The sequence below is a fragment of the Dermacentor andersoni genome, chromosome 4 (genome assembly GCF_023375885.2).
Source record: "Dermacentor andersoni chromosome 4, qqDerAnde1_hic_scaffold, whole genome shotgun sequence".
In the NCBI taxonomy this organism is placed as follows: Eukaryota; Metazoa; Arthropoda; class Arachnida; order Ixodida; family Ixodidae; genus Dermacentor; species Dermacentor andersoni.
Window position 1 is genome coordinate 57,469,820 of NC_092817.1, and position 12,581 is coordinate 57,482,400.

The 12,581-nt window shown below is 45.7% G+C and overlaps 2 protein-coding genes across 3 annotated transcripts in view; one reads left to right on the forward strand and one right to left on the reverse strand.

The window, feature by feature from the left end:
- Positions 1–181, reverse strand: part of Septin2 (septin 2) — a 43,646-nt gene extending 43,465 nt beyond the window's left edge. The window contains exon 1 of the mRNA XM_050182996.3: positions 12–181. Coding sequence (XP_050038953.1) covers positions 12–41 — 30 coding nt within the window. The 5' untranslated portion in view covers positions 42–181. The remainder of the gene's footprint in view (positions 1–11) is intronic.
- Positions 182–425: 244 nt separating this feature from the next.
- The window catches only part of rg (A kinase anchor protein rugose), a 346,775-nt gene continuing 334,619 nt past the window's right edge, over positions 426–12,581 (forward strand). For both annotated transcript variants that reach the window (XM_055073810.2, XM_050182990.3), the window contains exon 1: positions 426–692. In XM_055073810.2, the coding sequence (XP_054929785.1) occupies positions 534–692 (159 nt within the window). In that variant the 5' untranslated portion in view covers positions 426–533. The remainder of the gene's footprint in view (positions 693–12,581) is intronic.

A 12,581-nucleotide genomic window follows, 5' to 3' on the forward strand; every position in this document is an offset into this window, starting at 1 on the left:
GCTCCACTTACGTTGGTCTGTTCGACTTCGGCCGCCGACATGGTGCTGAAACAATTATTTTCAGCTTTGCTGCTGAGGGCTGTACAAGGACAGAGACACAACGCTTCGCTTTTACTTTTGACAGATGCCGCTTACAAGCGCCAAGCTGGGGCTGCGATCGAAGCGCCGCTGTGGCGCCGCCTTGTATCTTCTGTAAGTCTAGTGGCGCCGCCACACTCGGAGCGTACACGCCCCAAAATTGCAGGGCCGCAGAAAAATTTTCGTCAAATACTTGCTACAGTTTGTTGCAATAATTTGTTACTTACTGCACTTATATGCAAAAATTATAAGTTATTCTGCTAAGTGCAAGTAATCGTATTGTTTAGATGCTTTAGGTACGTTTTCTTACGATGACTGCGAGTCTATTAAAATGATCCACTTAGCTTTAAACATGGCGAGAAGCCAGGGTGGGAGTGTACGCCTTTTCAGTGGATGTAATGTCTCGTAAATTGTTTTCGCCTGTTTCTGTGTGACAACATTCCCGTCGTGAAAGCATGGATGTGCCGCCAGACACAGCGATGGCCCAGGCCAAGCGTCCCGAGGATGTGATTAAGATGCCTTTGAACGACAATCTGAAATTCGCCGTACTGATCGGATTTGTCGAAGTCGGCCAAGTCTCCAACAAGGAGGTGGTAAACACCGTGTTACACTTGGTGAGTGTGCACCTGTTTTTCTGTCGCCGCGCCGCGTCTCAACGCCGGCATTTCTTGGCAGTCGCTTCGTGAAACGGATTTAATCCGCAATCTGCGATCAAATTAGTAGCAGCATACGCGTCAATCGGCGTAGTCTACTACGCTCATGAGCGTGAGATCAACCGAAAGCTAAGCTGAGCATGCTTTTCTTTCAAGTAAGCTGTCTGTTTAGTTTACGATTATCGTAGGTGGTATAATGAAAGTGACGAGATGAAAAATAAAAATGCAGTATTTAAGCCGACGATGTTCCCGATTGTTGCATTTTCAAGCTCCTTATCATCGCCGTAAGAAAATTGCCGCGATCCGAAGTCGTCGCGGTAACGGCTTGCCGTAAAGATAAGGATTACTGCTATTCTCGAAATATTCTCCTTTCGTCACATGATGTCGATGTTATCGCGGGAACCTGTGTTTCTGCGGCATTTTCGACTTCGCTATCATACTATATAGAGTAATTTTCAAGCAAAAGAAGTACCTTGCAGTCGGGATCATACGCAAACCTCTGCTGGCTGTTTCTGATGCACAATAGGGAAAAGGCAGGCCTGCAGACTTTTTCGAGCGGCTTTATTGCATGTTAAACTATCAGTCTGTGAGTTGCCAACCAGTGGTAACCGAGTTGCTAACCAGAGGGGAGGGAGAGGAAAGGCACGGCTGCTTTTACTGGGCTTTCTTTTTCCTCTCCGCACATTTAAGTAAACATGTTTTGCTGGGCTTGAAAAGACCAGCAAAGCTCGTATCACGCATTCCGAGCGCTTACTTCACACGTGTTCGCCTCTTGTACCTGCAAAAAAAACGGCACTGCAGTGTCCTACTGTGGTCAGGCTGACACGGAGAGGGAAACATGGGCGATCATTTTTGCTGTGCGTGCTCGTCGAAGCGAACGTGCCATGTCGCCTTTTTTTAAAAATAATTTATTAGTAATCTTGGCCGGCAGTTTCAGGTCACTGACTACAGCCAGCTGCGTAGCGTCCTTGTTATCTCTCTCTGCTGAACGCGGCGCAAAGCCTGCGTGCACTTAACACAACGTGGGCTCGAAGGAGGTCACTGCCGCGAGTTAAGAGGTGTGTCGCATAGGTTCAACTCAGTGCGGCGGTATCTGTGCCGCTCTTAATTTAACGCGGCCTTTCAAGTCAGCGTAATCGAGCCAGTGATCGACGTGGCGAGGAGTTGAAATGCGTGGGCTTTCCCTAGCGATATATCCCACGCATTGGCTGACGTTTTATCGGCATTCTATTTATCGATTGTTCTCGCAGCGAGAGTGCGCTGATGTTTTTCTTTTCTTTTTTTTTTGTTCTTGCCAACCTAAAAAAAAAAGGGGGGGGGGGGGGGGCAGATCACGGTCGCTGTCGCGATCTTGAAGAGGCTGGCGAACTTGTGTTTGCCGAGGCAACCGGAAATTTCGTTGAATTGCGGGCGGAGAAGCCGTAAGGTGTCCCCTCACACCTTCTCTCGTGCTGTGGCGTACATGCACACACCAACCTTGTGGCAACAATGTAAGCGAATTCGTCGTGCTCACTGGATTATTTTTGCAGCTCTCACGCGAGCGCCAATGCGCATCTCGCAGGCGGACTTCGAACCGAATCCTGATACCCTGGAGTCTTCGCTGTTCCGCTGCGAAATGAAGTTAATAATTTTTTTTTTTTTCCCGAATCCACGCGGTAGGTTTATTGCCGACGTATTGCCTGCTCATGCGTTGTTTTTTCCACACGTGGCCGTGAACCGAGCCGAATATGCAGGTAATGTGCATAAGAAATGTGCAACGGGGACATCTAGGCGTCTGGCCATATAATGGCTGCTATCGAATTCTCGTCTTTTCCGCTCCCATTCACCAGTAGACACGCAGGGTATAGAAGAAAAAGAAGAAGAAAAAAAAGAAAAAGGCGAGAAGTCTACATCGTGCGCTTTTGTGTGCGCCTATTGTTTTGCGGACAGACCCTTGTACGATGAGGAATTCGGTATCCGATATCGATATAACGTTGGGAGTCGCGGCACCTGTTGCTTAACGTGGTTGCGTTATCATGTGGACACCCTCACGCGCCGTCGCGAACAGAAACAACTATCCGTCTAAAAGCACGGCGTACGGATATGGTTGCAGTGAGGCTCGCAAGCATAAATGAGTTTCAAACGCAGGGGCATTGCAGAGCTTCGCGAAACACCTGAAAATTGCTCGCCCGTACCAGCAGTTCGCGAGCATTGCGGTACAAACAAAGCCCGTCGCGTTACATATATGGGGCCAGCTGCCGTTGGTCAAGTTCCGACAAGCCATTATCTCGTAGAGATAGAGCTAAAACTTATTTGCACGCTTAGTATCGCGGAAGGCAGGTCGACTAGTCTTTAACTGTGTGTAATAATATTGGGTACAATCGACCACAAAGCTTTGCAGGACATGGTATTTGCGAAAAAGCCGAATTTCCCTCGAAGCGTGAGCGAATAGCCTCGGTTGAATTGAATGTTTCAGTTTGCATTAGCCATTACGACCTACATATGTTTTCAATTTTATTTTATTTTCACAAAAATCTGGAATATGCATACTAAAGAAGACATAAATACAGAAGGGGGTCTCATCGCCAAGAGACTGCGTGCGAGACCTGTTAATAAGGGCTTCGAAGAGAAAACTATACAATGAATGGAATAAATACAACACTACAGTATTATTCAATAAACAGTACATAGCTCACTTTGTAATTTTGTATTGTTTAGGCTATGTATTCAACAGATCTGAACTCAAATGAGTGGTACCTTCTTTTATACCTGTAGACAATGGATTAGACAATGAAACGTACGAAAAATTAGCGGCGTCTCATCGCCAAGAGACTGCGTGCGAGACCTCTTGTTCATAAATGCTTCGAAGAACAATAAATTTACAATGAACGGAATAAATACAACATCACAGTATTATTCAATAGACAGTAAATAGCCTAAAACAAAATTTTAAAGTGAGCTTTCTATTCAACAGATGTGAACTCACATCAGTGGAACATTCTTTTGTACCTGTAGACAATGGACTACATAAGGAAACGGATGAAAAACAAGCGGTGAACTTGCCGTAATTACTATAGGTAGGAAAAATGTTTTTAATGAAGCGAAGCTGGTCGATGGAATACAAGGGAACTGCCTGGAATGTAGCAAAGGAAATGGAAGCTTTCTAGCCACGTACCACTACGTCAATATGCTATAGAGAACAGCTGTTACACTCTTGCATTGTGGTCTCTATTAAATTATATGCGCCATGGGCCTTTACAGGGCAGAAGTTCGCATTTGTCGAGGAACTCGTGTTTCGTAAGCATTTGTGACCGATTGTATACGTCTCCTATAGATAGTAAAAATTGAATTTACTCGAGTTCGCGCCGGTCGGAAAAAAATTCGTGATGGCAACAAGTCCTTATGCAATGTAGAATATCTTTTTGTTATAGTGTGCACCACTCTCCCGCAGGCTGAGTAATAAATTTTCGAATGGGGATCATTTTTCAGAATTTAAACGGACACTAAAGAGAAATGATTTCACCGCGGTGTTAGTAAATTGCTCTTCTACAACACCGAAAACGCTGCTCTTACTGCAAGAAGAGGCGAATTCAAAGAGACTGCCAGTCAGTCTTCGGTCAAAGTTCGGTCTGAAATCGACTGCGTGCTCTTTTATGAGTGAAAACCCCCACACGAAGGGGACGTTGGTTCGTTATAATTTGTACATACGCTGTCGAAACGCAGGGGGATAAAAGCAACCAACCGTGGGAAAAATAAAGTTGCATTTGATATTATAAATAGTCAAACACATTTATCAAAGCAACACGCGCTCATGAGCATATACCGTTGTTTGAGAAATCGTTAAAGCAGCCTAGACTTCGGATCGTAAAATTATACAATCCGAGAGAAGATTCTTTGTCTTCACTGCTGCCGTCATTTAAAAATTAATGTTGCCGAATCGACCAGAGCTCCAATTTCGCGTCGTTTTATCGACTAAGCGTTAGGAGCTTTGGAGGCTAGTTTCGACGACACCTCCAGTCGAAGTTTCATTTTTCCAGGCACCTCAGTCTGTCAAATATTGTCGAATCTGACTGACAGTTAAAGTTTAGTCGTCATTTCTGACAATGCTTGGGTTTGCTGGTAGAAGAATTTGAGCGGAAATGTTTACCAACGTGTAATAAAAAAATTCGTCGATCAAATTGATCGATTTCAGGAATGGGTTTACGAACTACTGCTTAAATCAAACTGAAGTTTTCTGCCACTAGTTTGACGCCTATATGGATAAATCTATTTCTCCAACAAAAAGCTGTCTTTCTGTTTATATCCTTAGTATGCCCTCTCTCTTTTAAAGAAAAGCCATTCGGTGAGATGCCACTTGGAATAGTAATCGCTGTGGTTAACCACCCGATCGCGCTTGTTTGTGGCAGCTGTAGCCTAGAACGCAAAACGCACGCACGCACGCACGCACGCACGCACGCACGCACGCACGCACACGCACACGCACGCACACACACACACACACACACACACACACACACACACACACACACACACACACACACACACACACACACACACACACACACACACACACACACACACACACACACACACACACACACACACACACACACACGTTCTCATCTGTTATACTGTGAAGGGATTCCCGGAAACCATTATTGCTGCATACTCGCTGATCGTCTGTTGGAGCGCGGGAAAATGAACGTCGCACCTTTTTTTTTAGAAAGGGCGCGCAGCTGACCTTTTTCGCGCACCTGAGACACGAGTGCGCAGTTCATTGATTGTCGGCGTAACGCAAATGAAGCTTCTCTGGTGTTGCAAAGGTCAGCGGCAAACCACCAGACACGAAAGGTCAAGTTCAACTCGCGTGTGCTGTGGTGTGTTTTCTGCAGTCACTCACGCGCGCCTTCTATGGTCTCACCTCAGTCACGTGCCTCGTTGATAAAGTTTGTATTGAGTCTTAAATTAACTGGTTTACTGAATGAATTCCTACCTGTGCGTAGCCACCTGCCCCGGGGATAGCGTCGAATTCGGCGTGGGCTGCGAAGTAAGTCGGCGAACTTTAATGGGAGATGTCACACGGCACACTCACGGTCCCGATCAAGCCCGATCTAAATGGAAACTCGACCGCGATTGGCTCCTTCCCACCGCTTGCGCGAAGGAGCCAATTGCGACGGAGAAATCCAATCCCGATCGGTCTCGATCGCAATCGAAAGTGTGCCGTGTGACGTGCGTATTAATGACCCTTGAAAGCAAAATATTGACCGTAGACCAACCGCCCGAATTGCCGAAACGTCATACCACGTCAAGGAAAATTAGAACAACTTGGGCACGTTTATTGCGGGTCACAGTGAGCACAGTCGTACCTAAAGGAAAAAAATAAGTTGAATTTTAAATTAATTAGTAACTGTATAATTAGTAATTGGTTTACTGAGCTATACACAGTAAAACTTTACTTCAGCGTGTCAAAAGCGCTGTTATAGGTTTTGCGTTAGCTTTTGAGTTGTCAAACTTAGCGTATCAAAAATAGTAAATTGGGCTTTGTCGTTTAAAGGGCCACAAAATGGAAACAGTTAAGTCAGTTTATACTGATAGCGTATTATTTCACACCATTAATTTCACAAATTTCACAGGAATAGGTTGAATATTAGGAGGGAAAATGAAGGTCAGAGTTTCACATATCTAATTTCCCGCCGTAACCCCAGTGCCGGCACGTATGTGTAACGTCACGGATTTGTCTTAAAACTCCATGCCGATTTTTGTAGTATGCATACATTGTATATTTGGTCAGCTTCAGGAGTTAGCAGAGTTTCGTTAGAACTTTATTAGTTGATCGATTGATTCAGAATATAGCGAAACGACGCACGTCCGAACGTCGATGATTCGAAAAAAAATTTCGTTCGTTCGTCGAGCTCTTAGAAACTGGAAGTTGCTGTGCGAACAGAGAGAAAATTTCTTCGGTGAGAGGCCTTACAAAGCTATCTCTCTATCTCTTCTTTTTTTATTTTTGAACAGCCCTGCGTTGTCAGGCTTGCAGTGCTACCGATGCATTATGCTCAATAAGTCTTCTCATTTCGTTCCTTTTGGTGCCGCCGGTGATCTGAGAATAATCTTCTTTTCAGGCGCTGTCAATATAGCAATGAATACCCGCACATCCTGTGTTTCCAGCTTTTAAGCAGTCGTTAGACACGTCTTCACATTATATTAGTAACAGGGAATCGATAACTCAAAACAAGATGTCTAAATCCCACTTGTACTAACTCCAATTGGCTTTCAGTTAAAATTTCGGTAAACATATCGACTAATACAAAATTGGTCACTAACTCCGTAGCCATACTTCCTCATCGCTGGCGCAGCTCAGGCTATAATTCTTTTTTTTATCGGAAAATATTTCACGTTAGCGTTTCGCCAGGTTAACTTATACAATTTTTTTGATTAGCCCTGACGCAAGCCGACGCTTTTTCTTATTTATAGCTTCAACTTATGTCGATCTTTACGACGCCGCCACCGTGTTCCTGCTTTGGTGTAGCCATGGTCACGTGATTACATACTCCGTCATAAATAGTGTCCGCCTCCGCTTACTGAGTCCGTATCGACTGCGAAAGGGGGGTGCTGTTGCATGATTCATGTGGGCATGTGAAACCAGAAACTGCTGCTTGCGCAAAACAACCGTCTCTGTAGCACTGACGTTGCGCAATGCGTGGACGGCACTCTGTGTTGCGTGTCTTGTTTCTTCTTTCTTTCTTTCCTTGTTTTTTTCGTTCTTTTTTTTCTCTTTCTGCAATCGTAGGATCACAAAACTGCCGCTTGGTGCCGTGGCGATATCAGTTTCGAAGCATTTTTTTGTTGACGAGTGTTGTGGCGTGCTTTTTCCACAGTACACCACAACAACGGAAAATTTTCCTCGACACTGAATTCGAGAAAGAAAACGAAATTAAAAAAATGGAAACGAGATATCTGGAAAGCGGAGCGCACTCTCCCGAGTATTCTCTGTTGAGCTGCGACTTCCTTTGTCGCTGGTAATTAATTCCTTCGGATGAAGGCAGATCCTCCAGTTATTTTTTTTTTACAAACTGCAACATATAGCTTTCTTTTTGATCACTTATAACTTACAGTTACTCACCTGTTACTAACCGTAATTACTCAGTTGTCGAAGTGCAATCGAGCCAGCTGACACGCAACTATAAGCGCGCAAAGGTTTTCCCGATGAAAACCGCTGGTTCGATATATGGCCGCTTCCGTGTGAAAAATGCGTGACTTTTTGTTTTTTTATTGATAGTTATGCACGCCTTCTCTTTGTAAGAAAGAAGGGAAGAAAGAAAAGCGATAATAGGGCGTTCGAAACTTCCGGAGTTTGCGAGAATATTAAAGCAGGAGGCTAAAGGGAGGGGGACATGTGCACCCGTGTGATCGCAGCCGACTTCCGCGTCTTCTGTATTCAGGCTCAAGATGGAGCTAATGTCTATGCAGTCGTGAAGTGCCGAACAAAGGTAATGCAGAGCGTTCGTTTCCCGCCGCTGAGCGTCCTAACCGAGTATCTGCAGCATCCGTCATCCCGAAGGTCTGGGAAGGCGGCCGCTCCCACTCGATCACCTGCAGCAGTGCCTTCTCCCGACGTCGCTTAATTCTCCATCTGCTTGGGACACGCGGGACGCTTGATCAAACGGCACGCAAATAGGTTTCTATATGCGCCATGTATTACAGCTCGCGAAGGACATGATGCGAGTGCTGTATACGTAATGCGAAGCTGGCATGCAGTTGGGTGTGATATTACATATTTCTGGCGACTGAGTTATACAGGTTGTTGCGCTTACTGCGACCGCTGCCAGCTTGAGGTACGTGCCTTATGCGCTTAGCAAAGTGCCTGCAGATCTGTTTCGACGTGCAACTGTGCTCTACACCTGTCTGCTGAGGTGAAGTTTTCGTTCGCCGTTACTTGCCCTTAAAAATGACTTGTTTTCACTAAAGTATATGATATATAGACTTCCTTGCCCGAAATTCTATCAATATCAAGAGCTATAGCTGTCGCGTGCAATTGCCGCTTTGGAAGAAGGAAAAAAAAACTTTTTGTGGTAGTCACGCGCTCAAAAGAGTTCGTAATTACGTTCGCGACAGGAAAAGTGTGCCTGCCTTCGATCAGCGAGCGTCAACAAAACTCGCACGCTTCAGCTCTGAAAACTCGCAGCTTCGATCGCCTGTCTTTGGGACACGTAATGCTGGGTTTGTGCGTGAAGCTTTGAGCGGTTCTGGACAGCTGACATGTATTCTTTTTTCTTGGGGAGAGAGATACAGTTAGTTATATTTAAGGGGCTTTATCCACATTTCTCAGCGTCTGTAGAAAGTATACTACGGTGGCTGCTGCGTATGGCGCTGCCGCGCGCTATCGCCCGGACCCTATCAGTGATTTGCGATGAGTACGGAGTCTATAGGTGGACCTAGGGCTAATAGCTTCGTGTGCGCTCTGTCTTTGACCCTTAGTTCGCGCTGAAGCGAGAGGCAGCACGAAAGTCAATTCGCTCGCTGCTGCTGCCGCGCTTCCTCACTCTGCCGCGTTTTGACAGCGAGTTTCCGTGGACATCGAGTGAGATGTGGTCATGTTTGCTTGAGCGCGCGTGAAACCATGCTTGCTAATTTAGTTAGTAGGCGAATGTTTACAAGTTTATACGGCCTATAAAACTACTTTCCTTAGTTCGTAAAGCTGTCTACTAATTTGCTATCGCAATCGATGTTTCACCTTTTGGGCGAAACTGCGACTTTTTTTCAACTGTTATGTAATAAGGCTTGTTGTTGCACTGTATAAGCGACACAACTATTGCAGAGGTGCACAGTTTCGCAATTCTGCGCGTAAATTCTAAGCAAGAATTTAAGCGCGGCGGCCACGATTTTTCAGTTATTTCCAGTCGAACATGACAGCAGCATCGGGCGAAGCGGTTGTTGCCAGTGTCGAATACATAATAAAGTGTTAACAAGAGAGTACGAATCCTCAGCGTCCTCCTGAGGAGCGGTGACATGCGATTTCACCGGATTCTCATTTATCTCATTCAATGTATTCAAGGACGCCGCGGCGATTCAAATATGATTTCTGAGACCATAGAGAACCATCTTTCAGATGGTGTTATTGTCCATTCTGCCATCTACTTATCTATACCGTGTATAGTGTGCATGGTCAAATTCGCGTTTCGACGTCTTGCCAGGAGCTTTTATGACAGGATGTAGCGCAAACACATTTTACGGCACCATTTGAATATGTGCGTGTGTGCGCACATATTCTGGCATGTATGTTCGCATGTGTTACAACATATTTCAGTATTTCTGTGGCGCACGTGTTGGACAATATGTGATTTTCGAGCGCCTCTGCGCGGTCAGGAAGGCCTGCTATAGAGGTGAACGTCCATAGCAGTGGCATGCGTGCACAGCGCAAAACACGAGTACTGAAAGGAAGAACACAACACATTTGCTGTGTTCTTCCTTTCAGTCCTCATCTTTTGCGCCGTGCACGCATGTCGATGTTGAATCACCAACTCGCCCAAGCTTCCACCTTATCATTGCAGTGCACATTATCTCGGACAAAGCGAAGAATTCATAACACAGAGGCGAAAAAATTGTTGAAAAGTTATGGCAGAAACCATCGTAGGTCGTTGTAAATGTCAGCTATAGTTTTCATAGGTGACCCTGTCTAGAACTCCACACCATCCTTTGGTAAACCTGGGGCCGTATTCTGAAACGATCCACTTCGGCGATAGTTCGCCGTCACCTAGCTAGGCGCGCGCTGATTGGCTGCTTGAGCAAAATCAGAAGACGTAGCTCACCCGATTTGCTAAGACAACCAATCTGCACGCGCCTGAGGGTGAACTATCGCTTCACCCGAAGTGGATCGTTTCAAAATACGGCCCCTTATGTGCATGTTCTCAGATCAGTGAGGACGCTGTCGGTGTATAGAATCTAACCTAACATTCAAGACATTTCGATACAATAGCCGGACCTTGCGCCGAGCAACATCTGCATAATAATAACAAGTAAGACATCACACTATATAGCGTGTGATATAGTGATTCACGACGCGTGCTGCCGGTGAGGCGCTAAGGCAAGGCGTGATCTCGGTGACGTCATACCATGAGCGGCTACTGTCTCCTGACCCAACCAATGAAGCGCCCCTTTATGTCCTCCAGCGCACTTGCGCTTCTTTCTCTGCTCTTCCGCTCTCCTCCTCCTTCTCCTCCACCTTATTTGTTACGCTCTTTAATTTTTGCCCTGTCTATAGTAATTATCGTGCATGCGAGAAGATCGTTCGCTTAAACATACGAAATGCGTCAAGTAGGCAAAGATAGCTGTAGCTTTAATAAAACTGATTTTACACTGCTTTGACACAGTGTAAAAGTGCGACAAAAATTGGTGGCACATAAAAATGCCCTTAAGGCTTCAGGAGGATGTTACGTCGTAAAACTAGGGCAACACTGTTATTCTTTATTTACGTGTTGTCCTCACGGCGCCGATTTGCCGTAATAATAATAATGCGGCCGAAACCGTGAGACGCGCAGTGGCAGCCGGGGGTTTTAAAGGTAAAGCAGCGCCCCATGAAAGACTGAAATGGTTTCTTCGGCTTTAAAAGCTTTCGATTTTATTGCCTTCGTCCCCGTATCGTTCCTTCTCTCTGTTCAAGCGTCTGCTCAAATTTCGGCACACGCCACCGCGTCCCCGTTATTGCGCCGCCGCCGAAACAGCGCCGGTATTCAGATCGTGTCGTGCGTCGATATACCGGCGGTGGCGTCTGGGTTTATTGTCTGCCTGCGCGGTTCAAAGTTATATAGTCACTTTATTTGCCCGTGTTCTGTTTTGTTTCACTTCTTGTGGTCGTTCTGCGGTGCAGTCGAAACGGAATTGAAGTGCTTGCTCTTTGTAATCGCTTCGCAAGAAAGAATTTAAAGAAATACGTCGACGTAGTACATGGGCAAGCAATACGGGAGGTATACACCGAATTTGTTTGTCGTGTGTGCGCTCGAGCTTAACGTGTAAATGAGCACCAAGTTGCTTTTCCGGCTGAATGGACCATATATTTTGTCGAACACTTTTGCACGGCTTGGCACGATGGCTCGCGCTTTAGTATCTCTGACTGAAGTGTGTAAGTTCCGTTCAAACTTATAGCGATCATCGAATTAGTATTTGTTGGTATTTGAGCGCAGATTACAGCTCAGATAAGACTTGTGAAGGTCTGAAAATTGGGCTTCCATCGGCGAGGAGCAGATACGGCAACCACCATGGCAGAACGCGGCTGCGTTTTCTTTTTGCGTTTATAGATTACCGACAAGCTCCCACGCCGATGCCGATGCGCTGTAATGTCTGTCGCAATTCTAAGATCCTGTTAGAATCAGTGCCCCCTCACTCGAATTAAAATGTGGAGTGAATGCATACTTCCCCGTATATTTGGTTACCAGGTTGCATGCAGAAATTTCAGGATTAGAGTGTGCGAAGTTGTGCAAAACTTTAGCTGTCAATCGGCCGTACGTTCAGGAGGGATGAGATTTGGGCTTGTTGATATGCCATGAAGGTATTGCGGTGTACCGCAACTAGCGCACGAATACAAGGAAGAATAAGACGCACGCACGCACGCACACACGCACGCACGCACACACGCACACACGCACACACACACACGCACACGCACACACACACACCTACACACGCACACACACACACGGCGTTCTTATACAGGTTGTCCTACATAAATAACTTGAGCCAAAGTTATAAAATTAAAGGCACTCTTGACGAGTTGAACCGAATGCATAATGTTGGCACTGGCCTAGAGTTACTCAGGCTATTTTTTACTTCACTTTTACTTTACTTTAAGTATTGGCTGCAGACCCCAAGTGTGGT